The sequence below is a fragment of the Nothoprocta perdicaria genome, unplaced genomic scaffold (genome assembly GCF_003342845.1).
Source record: "Nothoprocta perdicaria isolate Ctin4 unplaced genomic scaffold, notPer1 scaffold_0, whole genome shotgun sequence".
Classification (NCBI taxonomy): domain Eukaryota; kingdom Metazoa; phylum Chordata; class Aves; order Tinamiformes; family Tinamidae; genus Nothoprocta; species Nothoprocta perdicaria.
In genome coordinates this window covers 19,319,920-19,337,003 of record NW_020454092.1, presented here as the reverse complement: position 1 = coordinate 19,337,003, position 17,084 = coordinate 19,319,920, and the positions used below count along the sequence as shown (strand labels likewise).

The following is a 17,084-nucleotide window of genomic DNA, read 5'->3' as shown; positions in this document are numbered from 1 at the left end:
TATCTATTAGCTCACTCGCTTCATCAGCACCCAGGCAGGGGTGCAGCAGTTAGAACACGTGGGCTCGCCATGAGTTACGTGCTTGATTTGCAACTGGCGCCGGGGGCCAGGGAGAAGCCCAATGCTCCGTCCCACCTTCRCCCCCGTGGTCCCACCCACGGCTCCCAGTATCAGTGAGTGCTGTGAGGTTACAGTGGCAGCCCAGGGCAGCAGAGAGAACGGCTGGCAGAAGGAGCCTACAGCCACAGCACATATATGGGGATAGAACCGCGGATGAGGGATCGGACATCGCCCAAGCGCACGGCTGGGCTACGGGAAGCGCCGCCTCAGCGTCCCCTCAGGAGAGCCCGCGCGCGCGACCGCCACAAAATGGCGGCGCCGGCCGCCTCGCTCCGTGTCCCTCCCCTCCACGGCCGCGGCGGGAAGGAAGGAAGGAGGGCGGGGAACGCGAGGCGGCCGTGAAGGGCGGGCCGGGAGCGGCGCCGCTCCCGCCCTCCGCCGCGGCGAGTAGTGGAGCTCGGCGGAGGCCGCTCCTCCCGCCTTTCCCCTCGTGTCCCGCCCCGCGTCCAGCCCTGTCGTGATAATCGCACCCACAGGTGCGTGGGTGCTGGGGGTGGGAGTGCGGCCTGCCCGGGCGTTGGGGCCGCCCCGCCCGTGCGGAGGGAGAGGGAAGGCGGCCCTGGGCGRAGCCGTCGCGGCGCTGCCGCTTCCTGAGGGCAGCGGCGCGGGGCCCGTGGCGGACACGGCTGCGGGGCCCCGCGGCGCTTCATGGCGCACACGCGGCCCGAGCGCGGGCGAGACGTTAGCGGAGCGCTCAGGAACGTCCCGCTGCACCTGGGAGCGTGTGAGGAGCTGCTGCCCTAGCGAGGCGAGCGCGGTGCGGCCCCTGCCCTATGGGCCTCCTCCTGCTTTTCTGCTATCTTGGTTAAAGGCGAAAAAAAGGGGGAAAAGAGCACTTTAATTTGTTTTCAGTTGCAAAATGTATAATATATATATATATTTTTTCCTGCCTTAAATCTGCTGCAGGATGCAGTTATAATTGTGACTTTTTATTTTTTTACCCAATCCTGGTTGAAYGGACACATGTTATCTGTTCAGATGTAACGATGTTTCATGGTTTCCCCTTCGGGTGGTTTTCCTTAATATGTCTTTGCTATTTTTGTTTCATTTCAGGGTAACTCAACACAAGGGGGTATGAATTTCATCCGTGGTCTCAGGTTTCCTGACAGGAACTGTGTTTTCTTTCACTTGACTTCTTTGACTAAATGGGGCAAGTGCAGTAATTTCTGTGGGTCTTATGCAAGACATTACCGAAGTGAAGTCAGTTGTAAATTAGATACATGCCAAAGACTAAATTTGAGTAGAAATACTGGGAACTGGAAGTTAACTGGAAGTCCTAACTACTACGGAAAGTCAACTGTTAAAGGACAGAAGTGTCTTCTGGACATTGTAAATACGGACATATGCAAGACAGCACACCATGGTTCTGCACGATCTTGCTTCCTGTCTTCCCAAACGCTTCTGGAGAAGATCCCATCCCTCCAGATCAGTTCCCTTGGGCAACTCCCAAATCGTTTTTCTGCTTGGAACATTCCAGTCACCAGGTTTTTCCACGTATCCCCATCATTTCGTGCTGCTCCAGTTCCTCTTTTCTGGATTATCATTAAACCAGCTCAGAAGTTATTTGCCATCATTCTTGGCAGGTAAAATACTGTCCTACATCCGTTCAGACGTTGTACAGAGTCTTGTGCGTGTGCTTGTTGTTGGTAGAGCATATGTGCGCGTAAAGTGGCTTAGTTTGAGTTTTAGTATAAGTCTTTGCAGGGCAAGAGGCTTAACTTGTACAGTTCATTTTATTCCAAAGGAACCAGCCTTTACCAATCTCTAGCTAAAACTGGTGTGAGCTTATGGGGACTACCTCTGATAGTTTTCTTTATCCTTGAGAAAGAGCTTAAAATTTGAGCTGAAAAGTTTGAAAATTAGCTTGGAATTTCAGGAATTCTGCATTCTCAGCAGCACAGCAGTATCCTGTGGGGTACCAACCAGACATAGCTGCTTACAAAAGTATCCGGTTAGTGTTGCTGCTTCCCAACATAGAAGGGCTGCTCTGGGTTGGATATCCTTGCTCTCTTCCAACTCCCTACTATGTGGACAGTGCTTTGGAAGTGGAGCAATTCACAAATCTGATTCCAGTTGTAATGGCAACATCTTTAAAGCAATTTTTTTTTTTCCAGAGTTAAACTCAACTGCAGTCCTGAAAACTTAGAATTTAGAGAAATTTAAAAAATACTTTCCTAAAAGTGATTTCTTTACAAGTGAATGGAAATGACAGTTTTCTCAACAGTGTTAAGGAAGTTATTTCTATTATCAGAAGTTAGATCTATATTTTTGCACTTGTCATTTTCACAAGTGATAAAAAGTGATAGAGCAAGGTACTGAAGGGCTTTGCTTTGTTTACTCTCACATGAGGTGCAAATGTAGAGAATAGAGCAAGGGCAGACAATAACAAACACCTGTTTAACTACAGCCTAGCTTGACTGTTTTTATCTTACAGGAGCATAAGGAAGTGGTGGAAGTCACTTCCTCCTAACAAACGGGAACTCTTCAAGGAAAGTGCAAGGAAAAATAAATGGAAGATACTCCTGAGTGTCAGTAGCTTAGGAGTTTTATTTATTGTGTTTTATTTTACTCACTTGGAAGAGACACCCATCACTGGACGGGCTCGACTGTTGGTTTTTGGAAAAGAACATTTTAGGGAACTGTCACAGATGGAGTATGAGATGGTAAGATTTTAAAGTAAATTCAAAATTCTCTAAAACTGCTTTGCTGCTTTTTTAGTGATGATATAGTCCAGGTATGGAAATGGGCAAACAAGCCTAGTGGTGTCCTTAAAAAGTCTTGAGTTTGGAAGTAAAGACTCTAGCACACTTTTTGGCAGTTAGATTCTCGTTTACCTGTCAATGGAAACAACAACTTTGCTGTATTTTGCTGCATTTACCACTTGGAGCCAAGAACATTCCACTTATTTACCTAAATTCTTTCTCAGAATTCAGGAACACATGAAGATTAAAGAACACATTAAATGAAACAAGTAAACATTTCAAACATGTTTTTTGTCACATAATGAGAAGTGCAACTATCAGATAGAAGCATTGAAAGCATAGCTAATAAGTACATGTTCACACCTGCCTCATTTTCCTTGCTCATTTGAGCACTCTTTGGGTCCCATTTAAGATCCTCTTGTTTTCAGCTGTTACARTCTCCACCTTTAAGAATGTCTTCTGTTCTACTCCTTTTGTTTGTTAGATCAGCTAATCTCTGTTCAGTTGCTTTCTTCCAGGCTACACTTTGATTCAATTTCTGTAACTTGGTTTTAATGTCAGTAAGACTTTATCATGCAGCCATATGCAGGCATCATTACATTACAGAGAATGTGAGATAAGTAAATAGAGTGATTTGTAAGGATGTAAGTAGATTCTCTTATATAAAATTTTCCACTTCATACATTACAAAATTACAAAATAAATATAGAAATACTAAATATGTTTTCAGAAGGAGTATATACAAAAGTCCCACAAATTGCAGTGTTCTGCCTAACTATACATTAGGAATGCTTCAGAGGAAGGAAGATATAAGGCTAGGTCTTATTCTTGATGTGTGCTCTGTTTATTTCATTTTGAGGTTTAATCCTTAACTTGTGGTTATGAATTTTGTGATTCCTTTGTGGMAGAAGGGATGAGAACTGCATTATCACACATGTGAAATATGTTTACTATTAATTTAGATCTTTACTAAATTGTATGTAGTTACCAAACTACTTTAACTGTTAGTCACTCTCAGTATGTTTATTTTGCATGGCAACAAATTTAATTTTTGTTTCACTAAGCATTCGTTAATGATCTTTTTTTTCAGTGGATGTCAGAATTTGAAAATAAAATGTTACCTGAAACAGATGCACGCTATCAGGTTGTGGAAAGAGTGGTTGGTCACTTATCTGAAAGCAATAAGGACGTCCCACAGGTCTCTGAGCAGAAGTGGGTTGTCCATGTGGTTGAAGAACCAGGTATAAATGCCTTTGTACTTCCGGTAAGTTAAGCACCAATGCAAAAATTATTAGCAGTATTGAAATAACATTTTATTTATTTACGTTCTAAATAAAATGGTACTTTTTTTTTTTTTTCCAGAATGGACAAGTATTTGTCTTCACAGGGTTGCTAGATGCAGTTTCTGATATTCACCAGTTGTCTTTCATTTTGGGACATGAAATAGCTCATGCTGTGCTGGAACATGCAGTAAGTATTCATTTAAAGAAAWTTTTCTAAAATTAATTACTTGCATTTACTTTTTCTAATTAAGACTTCTCCTATTGCTGGCAAGCAGAGTTTCTGTTTGACTGCTCTTCAAAGAGCAATTTTACTGAGTTTCTGAATTATATATTAAAAAAAAAAAAAAGGAAAAAGAAACTTAGAGTGAAAACTGGACCCTTTTGTTTTTTGTTTGTTTTCAGGCGGAGAAGGCCAGTCTGGTTCACTTCTTGGATTTCCTGTCACTCATCGTTCTCACCATGATTTGGGCCATCTGCCCTCGTGATAGTTTGGCAATTGTTGGTCAGTGGATTCAGAGCAAGTTGCAGGAGGTAAGGCTGACAATGGAATAGTTCGTACAAAGTGCTTGAATGCATTGACTTGCATAAACATTTTATGTTTGCATTACTGTTGTGTTTAAATATTTCTTAATATTCTCAATACGCTCAGCATTCTTAATATTGTCAATATTCTCAACACCACTAAGTGTGTTTTGGCAGAAAGATAAGAGAGATTACAAGCAAACATAACTTTTTTTTTTTTTTCCCTGAGGGGAAACCATTTTTGTAAGTACATTTCTGCTTTAGTTATGTGTTGTCATTTATCTTTTTGAATTGGAGAATTTTGAACCTTCTAAAATAAGGACTGTGTTTTGGACTGCACGTGTCCTTCATTTTTGATTCTAAGTCAAGTTTGATGATTGTCATCTTAAAATGTAGTTCACTTTCTAAAGATCTAAATGTTGATGTGACAGGCATGTATTTTGAATAGCTGTTAAATTATTTCTAACTAAAATATATGGAATGAGTATCTCAAGTACGTTGTTAGTAGTAGTAAAACATTTCCAAGATTAAAAAGTTGAGCATCTAAATGAGCTTTTAAAGTAYAAACTACACTATAATAAAACTTACTGAAATATAATCCTTCAAAAAGCATAAATTCCAATAAAATTTAGAGCTTTTTATGGTGCCATCTTTCTTCTGCTGTCTAGTTTACTGTCTGATTCTGGACAGATTTTAATCTATTTCTTGCATTTTTTAAAGAAATTTTTCTTACATCATAAAACTTGCATCTGCATTGTAATTAAACTCCTTAGTTTCTTTGACTTTTTATGATTTTTTTTTTTCCTGGATTTGCAACATAAATTATCTCTAAAGAGTTGGTTGTTTGTCCAAGTAGCTAAATAAGCAAGGCATTTGAATATGCTGGCTGGTATTTTGAAGAGCTGAATTTGGGGGAAAAAGAGCAAAGTGAATCAATTCTGACACTAKTCATAATCTAGACAACCAGTTTTAGCTCCCTGTCAGCATCTTTACTTTAAAGCTTTTTTCCTCTTGTAGTTTAACTGCTGCTGATATTTTAGTAAATGGTGTCGTAGTTTGGAATTGTGCTTTAAACTGCAAATGGAATCTGGATTTAAGCTCATGGTCTTGTGCTATCACAAAGATCTGTGATCTCTTGTATGGTAATTCCCTGTTTTAAAACTCTTATCAGGCTGGTCTTCAATAAAATTAAATGTTTCAACATGTAATACTGGCTAAAGTGCTAAGAAGGCCATCTGAAGGCACTGAGCAGAGAGTTTTGTTTCTGTTGCTTACCTATGAATGCGAGACATTGTTTCTGCCATTCAACATCTGGCTATCATGCCTACATGAAAAATGTTTCTTTCTGCAGGCTTTCTCAGAACTTTTTTTTTTCTTTTTAATTTCTTCTCTAACTGTATCTTCTGTTTCTAATGTTCTGGCATCCCAGTTTGCCCTAAATATCCATGGTAGTGCCATGTACCCCTCCTTGAATTATTTAAGCCACTTTGCAGAACTTGCTTCTGTTTCAATCTCTATTCTTCTTTTATGTCCTCAGAGGCTGCTTTTTTTCCTTAAAGACTATTCTTGATTTGTAGTTATTCACTGTAAGCAACTTCTAGTAACTCCTGGTAGGGCTTTTGGCATGTTTACTTCATTCCTACTTTTCTCTCCAAAATAGTGTTTTTATTCTTGCCTTGGGAAATTTTTAAGTTCTCTTGTGGTGTCTCATGGTAGTGGATGTGTTTTAGTCATATTATTTTGAACTGAAACCCACCGACTTTGTTTTTGCAGCAGAAGTTTTGTAGGAAAATGAAATCGTGTCAGCCTAGGAACTGTTCTTGGAATGGCCCAACGTGTGACTGAGTTTCACTTACATACTCCACACTAGTGTGTGCAAAATTCTGTAATTCATATTTCTTCTGTCCTCCAGCTAATGCCATCAGATTTGCATTTCAAAGGGAAACGGATGATTCTTGGTTGTACTTTACCTGGAACTTCCTTTAACATAATAATGAAGAAAGATGTGATTTTCAAGTCACTGGCTAGAACTGCATATTACATCTAATTTTTAACAGGAATTTTTAGGTCATTTCAGAATGTAATTTTTCATTCCAACACATTCACAAATGTTTTCGAAAAATTTTATTTCTTGGTGCAACTTATGTCAAGGCTTTATTGCCTAGAAAGGCATTGTGAAAGAGAGCCCAAATTTTGCCAGGTCATTCAAATTTCCACACAGATTTCAACTTGGATCTGAAGAAGAAACATATAGGTGTCTTACAAGTTACAGACCTGGCATTTAAGTCTGTCTTGTGTGTTAATTGTATGTTGATAATAATCACAACCCAACAAATCTGAAACGCTACATTCTAGCTGCTGTATGGAGTCACATCACAGCCTGTTTAASCTAGTATTTGGTCTGCAACTGGCCACTAGCAGTTACAGATATATTTGTGTACTCAAGGGTTTGGACTCTGCTTGAGTGCTTTGCATTTCTAGCTTTTTTTGTTCTTTTTTCTTACCCCGGAATACATAAGAATGCCATGATTTTCTGCCCAGGTAGAGTTGGTAAAAGCTTTTCCTTTACATTACACTTGCATACTCACACTCATCAGCTGTTTTTTGCCTAACCAAAGCCCAAACCACAATGTTGTGACATAATCCCTATAGTCTCTGCTGGAGTTTACACCTTGGAGCAAGCTGTTTTAGCAAGTCCTAATTAGACTAGGGCAGGGCTGTTGAAAACTATGTGAATTATATGTGCCAAAGGATACTGGATTACATAAGTAATTATTTATCTGATAAAACTGTCCGTGTCCTTTAGTGCCTATTAATACAATAATCATCCACCAGGAAAAAAAAAAGGAATGGAAGTTGGTCAGATTAATATCTTCTACATGGATTTCTCAAGGGTAGTTTACAACTTGTGTTGGGGATACAATCATGAAAGAGGGGTCATCTCTGCGTGGAAATATGCATGGTTATGTTTGATAGGGGGGACTCTTTGCCATGCATCTGAAAGTCATAAGAAGTTTAAAGAAACTCATCATGAAGAAACTCATCATAAAATCACAGAAGAAGCCATTAGGCTTTTTATAGAATTGCTACAATTAAAATTTAAAACAATGACAGCAAGAGTGAAGTGAAATTTTCCTGTTTTGTGCAAGATGAAATGATTTCTTCTAACTATGAAGCTTCCATACAATTCTGATCAATAACATATGTCTACTGTTAATGTTTTAAATGAACTGATTTCAAGTTGGCATTTTCTCTTTAAATGCTGTGAAACTTGTTGGTGATAGAGGCTGTTAAAATATAGTTTTAATTCATTTTCACTGAATACAGACTCAGTGAATTGTGGGTAATGAATTAAAGATTGGATTAAGAACAATTAATACTGACCAATTGCAATATTAATATGAGAGATAAATGCTGTTTTTTATAAGACGACCAGAAAAATAGCTACAAGGCTACTTGCTTTATATATGCCACAAACCAAGAAATATTGTTTTCATGTGTTCCTTTCAGTTTATTTTTGATAGGCCCTACAGCAGGACGTTGGAAGCTGAAGCTGATAAAGTGGGACTTCAGTTTGCAGCAAAGGTAATTACAGATGCTTTGTTTTAGCAGGAACTTACAGACATTTTTCAGTTTCCATTGTAATTCAAATGAGTTTCACACTTCATGCAGAGGATAGATCATTCATTTTAGGATCTCCCAAATCTTTAAGAAATGTAGGTTTAGGAAATGTCAGGAAAATAGGGAAAGGATCATAGGGAAAGATGAAGGCATTCTGGCTAAACTGTATGTAACAAAATTGAAATTTGTAAATGGAGCATTATTAACCGGAAAGGATACTTTCTTACATGTTGTATTACTATTAGGGGAAAAAAGTTACAAAGCATATGTCTATTTTTCTGGCATTTTAATTAAAATACAGCATGTAAATAATATGACTTCCTTAAAGTAAAAGTAAAATCTGGTCTGAAACCACTTGGTACTTTTTTCCTAATTCATATATTGGTCACCATGAGAATTTTAATTCGATTGAAAATAGAACAAATCTATCAGGCCTAGCTAAGTGCAGTACAGCTAGAAAAAATGTTAGATAACTATGAGAGCAGCACCCTCTAGTGTTAATATTTCATAAGAAAGATTGTATTAATAGAATTATTAATATTTTGTCAAGTTAGAAGGTGTTTTTTAAATGAAATCCTTTCTGATTCTGAAATTGCACTTGCTGTTTGCAATTATGGGAATAGTTTCCCATACACAATCCATGGGAAAGCATAATTAGTTTCTTTTTAGATAGCAGATGATATTTCTGCCATGAATACTAGAAATTGYGGAGCTGGTTGTTTTTTTCCTCTTATTTCATGTATAAAACTTGAAGATCAGTGGAATTAAATAGGTATTAGAAGGGAGTATTCCGGTGTCCATGTGGAAGAGTTTTTACTTTATTGCAGTATTTTAGAATAGCCTTTATCCATCCTATACAAGGTCAACTATCTGAAGAGCTTTTGCAGATGTACAATTTGAGATATCTGTTGTGATTCATTAGCGCATGTATTTTAGTGCCTTAAAAACATAATGCTGCATAGGTTGCATCTCTGCTTTCAGGCCTGTGTGGATGTCAGGGCCAGCAGCGTGTTCTGGCAGCAGATGGAACTAGCAGAAACCATCCAAGGGCAGCCCAAGATGCCAGAGTGGCTCTCGACGCACCCCTCACATGAAAACAGAGCTGAGCACCTAGACCGGCTTATCCCAGAGGTGAGCAGGGCCCAGAGGCCGTGGCTCTGGGTGTGGAAGCAGCTGCCAGAGCCAGTTTGATGTTTGCTCACAAGCTACTTTTTCACAGAAATTTTCTGTTAGAAAACTCCTAACTTCTCTAATTTTTGTTTAATGAGGAAAAATAAGGCAAGATAAGTAAAATGTAGTTATATTCTAGGGTATTTTTCTGATTTCTGATCCAAGTGTAGTACTTYTGCTGTTTAACTGTTTTCTCATACAGATATGATGGTGACTTAAGACACATCCATCCTTTTCCCTCACTTTAGAAGCCAGTGTTTAAGCTGGATCCTTAAACTGTCTTCTCTTTTCTTGCTTTGGTAGCTAGCCCTAGGTTATCAGAGAGAATGCTCTGACAATTCCTGTCCGTCTCATTGATGTGGGGTTGAATATACCTTGAATAAGTGTCTCAGAAGAATGTCAGATCCCCAGTAGAAGGTTTCTTAATAGCCTTAGTTATGACAAGTCTCTGTAGGTTTTGCAGCCTCCACCCTCCCCCCCCACCCCATCCCCCAATCATTGCATTAGGGAGCAAATTTTACCCCACTCTAAGGAAATGGAGCTAATTCATGCAATTGCCCATCAATCTGCAGTCTGTTCTTCCTTTCAGATTTCCTCTCAGTGGAATGCCAAGTGCATAACTGCTTGGGGATTTGTTACTTGGTGGAAGCAAATGCAAAACTCTGCTGTTAGCCRAATGTTAGTTTTGTAGTTGAAACCTGTGTCAAGCTTAGTACTCTTTATTTGTTCACTTTTTTTTAAGAAAAAAATCTGTTTAAAAACGGGGATTGTTAGAGTTAACAACAAAGTCTTGTTTTCAAATATGATCTGGATGATCTATATTTTGAATTTTCCTTCTCTCTTGAAATCACTTGGCAATTTCCTTTTTTAAGATACTTTAATGATTTCAGAGTGGAGAAATTTTTGTGAATCCTATGGGAGTTAATACAGTAAATAGTCTAAATGATGGCATAAGTCAAATAGAGATTAAGAGTTTGAAATTGGAGACTACCTAGGATGACTAATTTACACAAATACTGTACTTTGCAGAAATGTATTTCTGATACTTAATAAGATTGTGAGGAAAATTTTATGCATTTTATAACATGTATATTAGAGCAACTGACTTAGGAAATAATAGCCTTGAAAAACCTCAATTATAGTGAGATCGACCATAAAAGTTTCAGTACCTTTATTTTTATACAGTTGCYGACTGGCTTATAAAGCAGCAATGAAATAATTTCCATCTTATACTTTAACTCAGGTCTGAGAAAATACATACCTGGCAATCATATTCTTTCTGTCTTATCTTTTGTAGTTTGCACAAGTTCACAAAACCCAGTGATCTTATAAAACAAAGATATTTCTTCAGGTGATGTAATTGCATGCCTTAATGAGGTGACRTAATGATTAAGGCTTGTCAGTGTGAAGACTGACTATTAAATGGGAAAATAAGAAGTAAAAAAAATCTGACCCATTTTTCTATCCAGTTCATAAAGTTCCTGCTCATAAATACTGTGAGCAGTATTTATGCTTTCCTTTTCTGTGTCAACTGAAGCAGTAAAAGATTTGAAATATTAGTATTACATATAGTTTTTATCCATCATGTGGTAGAGCTATCCATTCTTCTGTGTTTTTTTTTTTAAACTGGTGTTTTACTTAACCTGTTGCTTTCTTTAGCTCCTGCTAATTGTAATTCATTTTGCAACTTGTTTGTGTGTTTTTTTTTTTTGTTTGTTGTTGTTAGTGGTTTCTTAAAAGTTTTTTTTTTTTGTTTGTTGTTGTTAGTGGTTTCTTAAAACCTACATCCTTGTGCTTTTCCCTTGTTTTTTGTCAGAATTGGAAGCTCGGAGCATAAGGCAGCCCTGCTGAGGGAATTGCAGTTAATGAACAAGAGGTTATAACCCTTGGCTTGGTGTGGGGACAGGAGAATCCTGTGACTTTTGGGGGACAAGAGAATGCTGAGAAAAGTGGCAGCCTTGGAAGTTAAGATGCACTCAGAAAGACTGGAAGGGTTTGGGTTGTAGTTAGCATGGATCTGTGACAGTGTTGAAGGAGAAATAAGGAAAGCTCAAGATTTCCAGTTTTTGTCTATACTGGTAGTTTTATATGAAAGCTATAGGATGAAGCGGAGCTCTCTGGTTTTTACCTGTCCCCACTTCCAGCACATTGCAGGGGGTGATGGCAATCGTCTTGATAAGGAACTGCTTCACCTTTTTTCACATTTTATAATTGGAGATCTTTTGAACCTGTAAGCTGGCAGGTGGTCTTTATGCTCAAAAGCAGTACTTTCGTGTTAACAATAACTTGAGAATCAACAGCATTAAACAGGTGCATCTGTGTTCTCACTCTAGCTAGTTAACCTTGTCTCCATTCTGTCCATCATCTTTATTTCTGACATTCCTCGGCATACACAGTCAGTGATATGTTCTTACTTAAAACATTGATGTGCATGTGTTCCATTAAGAATGTTTTTACTTGTCCTTTTGCCCAAACTGTCAAGGCTGCCCAAACTGACGACCAAATTGCTCAAGTAATATTAAATTACTCAACTGAAGTTGCTAGTGRATTTGAAAGTGCCATATGGCTGACCACGTCAGGCTGTTTTATCTTTCAGCAGGAATATGTTGCGAGTTCYTCAGTCAGTTACTGTCATCTTAATGATAGGACAGTGGTGTTGGCATGAAATGAAATGACAGTAGCCAGCTGAGCTAATGAAGAACACCATCTAAATAGCGCTGACCCTTTCATACCCTTCACAAACATACATGCACAGGCTACTTGATTACAGTGTGTAGTCATATTTGTCTTTACCAGTGAGATGTCGTGATAATGGAACTTTGCCTTCTGAGACTCTTGTCTTTTTAATGGCATRGAAGTTGATATGTTGAATTGGAATCTTTTCCTTTCTTGGACAGCTTTGTAGCAAGAAAGCAGAGACATCACAGGGTAGAAGTGTTAACTGTGAAGTATTGTTTCAGCCTTTTGGTTTTGTGATTTCAGTATTTTAGATAAGTGAAAAGGTGGAAATAAGCTGCTATGCGGCCAAAGAAATCAGCGATTTAAAATAGCTAAATTAGTTTAAAAGAGGGTTACATTGCACTTTCATTCAGCCTAAATCTTTATATTTCCCTTTGTTTAGAATACTGCTGCTGGATGTTAAGCAGTCTTTGCAGCAACTTGTCGTGGAAGAGAATAAGGGAAAATTTGATCTGTCACAAATGTTTGTTTAGAAAGTATTTGGTCACTGAAGCAGAAGAGCGTTGAGAAGTATAGTTCATATTTGGTGACTACAGGGACAATCACCATATAAAAATAAAAAAGAAGGCTTTATTCTTAAAGCTAGACAATTGCAGAGTCCAGACTTGTGTATCCAAGTAGTTTAAAYATTATATTTCATCAATAAGCAGATAAGAAAACCTTTATTAGATTTCTGGAATGTATTTTTTTTTCCTTTTTGCTTTTTTCTTAAAAAGGAAAAAAAAAGAGTTGTTGCTTTTGAATTCTGTTAGTTTCTAGGCATTTACAGGAAATTCTTCTCCATATACGAAGAGCTTAGTTAAGATGTACTGTTCTACTGTTCTTCCATTTTAAAACCCGTTTCAGTAACTACTCACACTGTGGTGAAAGGGTACCAAATACCTTCGAAATGATGGGTAAAGACCTCTGCAAAGAGGTACTGGATAGGTGGCACTCCTGCCATATAGAGAGTCAGAAGCAAGCAACTGTGTCTGCATAGACTCTACTTAATAAGTGTAGCCAAATCTGATATATTTAAAGCAAATTAAAATTATTATGTTTTATTTTAAACACACACTATGAAAACTCTGTTACCTTCCTCCTCCTCTTGAAACCATCTAGAGCACATAAACAGTCTCTAGTACTTTTCAACAACAGTCGACTGTCCAGCAGGCATCTATCTACAACTTAGGATTAACGTCACTGTAACTGTTCAAGAACACAGAGGAAGAAAAAAGGAGTGAAATAGGTATGCAAGCTTCCTCTCCCATGAAAAATGAAGCTGGATGTTCATCTACCTACAGATGTATATTTTTAACTGAGGCTACAATAYAGTTAACATTACACAAAAGTGACCATGATGTTGATTAGTATTTAAATACCAGACTATTTTAGACTACTTTTGCACTGTTTCATTAACCCAGTGGTTTTGGTATTTCATCTTACAAGTCTTGACAACATAATTCTCAGTGGAAATGTAGAGCCCTCCAAAATYCTGCAAATAATAATTTCCTGTGGAATATGGAGAAACCTTCTTCTCTTTGGTAGCTTATATGGATTTTGTAGGAGAATTCCTGGTCATTGCTAAGTCTGGGGACAACTGCTGATTGGAAAGCAGTACATCAAACTGAGTTCTCTGGTAACTGTTTCTAGCTCTAAAGCATGCTGCCTGTTTGTGTATGTAAGAGTATGTTTAAATTCATTAAAATGAACACCAACTTTGAACAGTCACTTGTTTTGAAGGACATTGTTTTATATCAGTTTCTTCATGTTTTTGAGAGGTGAGATTCATCTGTTTTCATGCATTTCTCAGATTGCCTGCAAGGCAGGATGATCTGTGAACCAGAATACAAAGCTGGAAGAACTGCAAGAAAAATGTGTTCAGGGATTTTGATACTGTGAGAAATTTGTTAACTCCTCTGCAGCTCCACTTCCTAAGCTGTGAAATGGAAGTACTGATGATTTAATTCTTTAGTAAGCGGAAGTAATTAAAWTTTGATTTCCTAGTGCTAATCTCTTAATCTAGGTACTTTTTAATATTCTAGGAACATTGTTTTCTGAGAACACTTGGGAGCTGCGTACTCAAATGCTTCTTGAAGATAAGATCACTTGTGCAGCTGAACCTTTACCCTATTGATTAACCCTCTGTATTTCTGTGAAGAGTTAAATGTCCATTATGTTACTGATGATTTTTCCCTCCTCCTTTGAGGGGGGAAATGTACACAGTTATTTCAGCAGTGAAATCTATCTGAAGAAGTAAGATACTTGCAATCCGTTTTTCTTGATGGGATGGTTTCTTGTTCTTAATTTACTTGTGGATATGGGAGAAAGGTGCTGCTGTGAATAAATGTCCCATGAAATAGTTCAAAAACATCCAACTTAGCTATGTGGGGCCTCTTAGAATATTCACTCTTCAGGAGATCATCTGAGAAAACATTTTGTCATTCATCATCATTCATTCTTCAGGTCTTTCATTCTTTTCATTCTTTTAACACATTAAATGTGTTTTAAATGTGTTTTTAGATTTTATTTAAATTTAATTTAAATTTTCTTCCCCAAAAGTCTTGATTTCTCTGGAAAAATTGTTAGGGGTAGCAACTGTTGAAGGTAACAGCTCCATTGACTTTAATAWTATTAAAGTCACTCACTAAATTTTATTTTGTAAATGCAGATCRTACTAGGAAACCAAACAGGTGACCGAAAATTTGTTTTTTTAAGTGAGCTTGATTTATTTTCCTATGTATTCACAGGCTCTTAAAATAAGAGAGAGCTGCAATTGTCCATCTCTTTCTGGACCAGATCCTCGCCTCATTTTCAAACTTAACATGCAACATCTGCTGGAATCATCCAAAGATCAACAAAGCCCAAACTCTACAAAGCAAGATCTTACAAAACCCACACTGGATTTGCCTCACGCTCAAAAAGTGGAAGATAGACCAGTAACTTTTGCAGTTAAACCTACAAATTCTTGATAACATTCAATTTTTATGAAACTCATTGTCCTGATGGTCTTTCTTTTCAGGCAAATTTGTCTTTGAACCATAAAGAACATCTAGCCATTCATCTTCTATGTTTCTTTCTTGTGATCTCCCACTCAAAGCAATAAGAAGCTCTGCCCACACAAGAGGAGTATCTTGRAAGTTTCTTATTATTCATCAAGGGTTACTAAAAATAAGTCCTTTCTCAGGGGAAAGATAATCTCATACAATTCACTCATGCAGTCTAATTTTCAGCTTTATCAGGCTCACCTTGATCACGGGACAGATGAGCCAGAGCCTAAAGCTAAAGAGAGGAAAGCCATTTTCATCACTTAAGTTGTCTGGTTTATCTTACTATAATTTGGTTTAGATATATTCAAATTCATTTGAAAAAATAATGGTGAAAACGTATTGTCTATTCCACATATAGAATGCTTGAAAATATGAAGGAAAATGGCCAGTGTTCTGAATGCACCCCACTTAATGTGGATTTACTGCTGTTTTTTTCTTTTTTATCTCACTAAAGCATTTTAGAATATAGATTAATTAAAAATTCCATTTCTTTCATCTGTTCAGATTTTCATTTTTTTGTTAATTTGTTTTAAAGTTTACATATGGGGAGAAAAATCTTCATGTACGGTAAGAGAACATGCACAARGTTTAACAGTGTATGGTATTTTGAATGTTTTTATATATGTATACATWYATATATGGGRAGGGGCAGACCTTGTTATATTTCTTCAATTTAATCAGAATGCAGGATTTTAAAAGGCGAGGGGAGGCTGAGTTTTCAGTGCTGCCTGGGTGTCTGTATTTTTGAAAAACAGTTTGTAAAACCAGTAATGTTACTGACTTCTGTCAAAGAACCAGGATCTTCGGAGAAATGTTAGCAACTATCCAACTTGTCTCTGCTTGGAGGTAAGTCTATATATTTGTGGGGTTGACTGTGTTGATGGTCCTAGGCCTGATCATATAGGTCTAGATCGGCTTCGTATTGCTTGCAAGCTGTTTTAAAATCTCTCCTTGATGCTTCTGGCGAGAGGCAGAKGTCCAGCCTGGCCATTATTCATCCATCCACTTTTATTCTTAGTGACAGGGGTTTTTGTAACAGACGTTCAGTGATGTGTTAAAGCATTTGGACATTGTCACCTGAAGGTAAACAGAAAAATACACCATTTAGATTTCCCTGTGGACTTGATTCTGCAACCCCAAGACTGCAGTACTGCTGCCGCTGCCTCTTTCGCGGCGGTGTCAGAGCTTATTTTGTTATCTGGCCTTCCTGGCTGACACACGACTTGATGTTTGTGTCGGTTAAGGCTAGTGAGAGTGTAGAAGAGTGTTTGTAGCGTTCAAGATTGAGTGAAGCTGCACAAAATTYGTATTTCTACTATCTATTTTAAGTGGCTCAAGTATTAGAATGGAATATTGGAGATGCTAATTTTATGTTCAACAGAGAAGACTTGTTTTAATTTGCAGGAAAGTGCTCTCGTAGTCAGGATGTTCTAGTGACGTAAGAGACATGAGAGAAGTAATAGCTTATGTTAGACGAAAGAACTTATGTTTTTCCCCACTACTTTGATTTATTAAGTTTCGTCTCTTCTAATAAACATTATGCACATGTGTATGTCTGTGTATATGTATGTGTGTATATTTGTGTGTGTGTATATATCTATATATAAAGAGCAAGAGAAAATGCAGAAACAATATAATTTACAGTCTGTAATGGGATATTGAAAAATCTATTTTTTGCTTTGCATCTTGAATTATCTCTAGTACTTTGTCAAATGCTTTAGAGAAGTGTTCTCTTCTCTCAGCTTCTTTTGACTGTCCAACACAGAAAACATGCCATGTGCTCCTCTGCCTCTCGGTAGGCTGTTGTGCCTTCTGTTTACTAAATTCTTACTAAATAGCATACTTTGCATTTGCCTACATTGTTGAGGTATTTTTAAATACTTCATTGAACTCATTAA

At 37.8% G+C, this 17,084-nt stretch overlaps 1 protein-coding gene across 4 annotated transcripts; it reads left to right on the top strand.

Moving 5' to 3' along the window:
* Positions 1–531: 531 nt before the first annotated feature.
* Positions 532–15,571, top strand: OMA1 (OMA1 zinc metallopeptidase). 4 transcript variants are annotated; one of them, XM_026034696.1, is made up of 9 exons: positions 532–596; positions 1,174–1,703; positions 2,555–2,783; positions 3,913–4,086; positions 4,185–4,292; positions 4,508–4,636; positions 8,138–8,212; positions 9,230–9,379; positions 14,887–15,571. In XM_026034696.1, exons 2-9 carry the CDS (start codon positions 1,195–1,197, stop codon positions 15,106–15,108), a joined length of 1,596 nt encoding a protein of 531 aa, XP_025890481.1. In that variant the 5' UTR covers positions 532–596; positions 1,174–1,194; the 3' UTR covers positions 15,109–15,571. The 4 variants fall into 4 exon arrangements, with proteins under 4 accessions (XP_025890481.1, XP_025890489.1, XP_025890473.1 ...); XM_026034704.1 differs by lacking the exon at positions 532–596 and adding an exon at positions 825–844; XM_026034688.1 differs by lacking the exon at positions 532–596 and adding an exon at positions 826–877.
* Positions 15,572–17,084: the final 1,513 nt, after the last annotated feature.

What these genes read in the sequence shown, in the direction of transcription:
- OMA1 (XM_026034696.1), top strand. Translation starts at nt 1,195, where the DNA reads ATGAATTTCATCCGTGGTCTCAGGTTTCCTGACAGGAACTGTGTTTTC. An exon ending in TAAATGCCTTTGTACTTCCG is followed by an intron (nt 4,087 to 4,184) that starts GTAAGTTAAGCA and finishes TTTTTTTTCCAG; the next exon opens with AATGGACAAGTATTTGTCTT. An exon ending in TAGACCGGCTTATCCCAGAG is followed by an intron (nt 9,380 to 14,886) that starts GTGAGCAGGGCC and finishes ATGTATTCACAG; the next exon opens with GCTCTTAAAATAAGAGAGAG.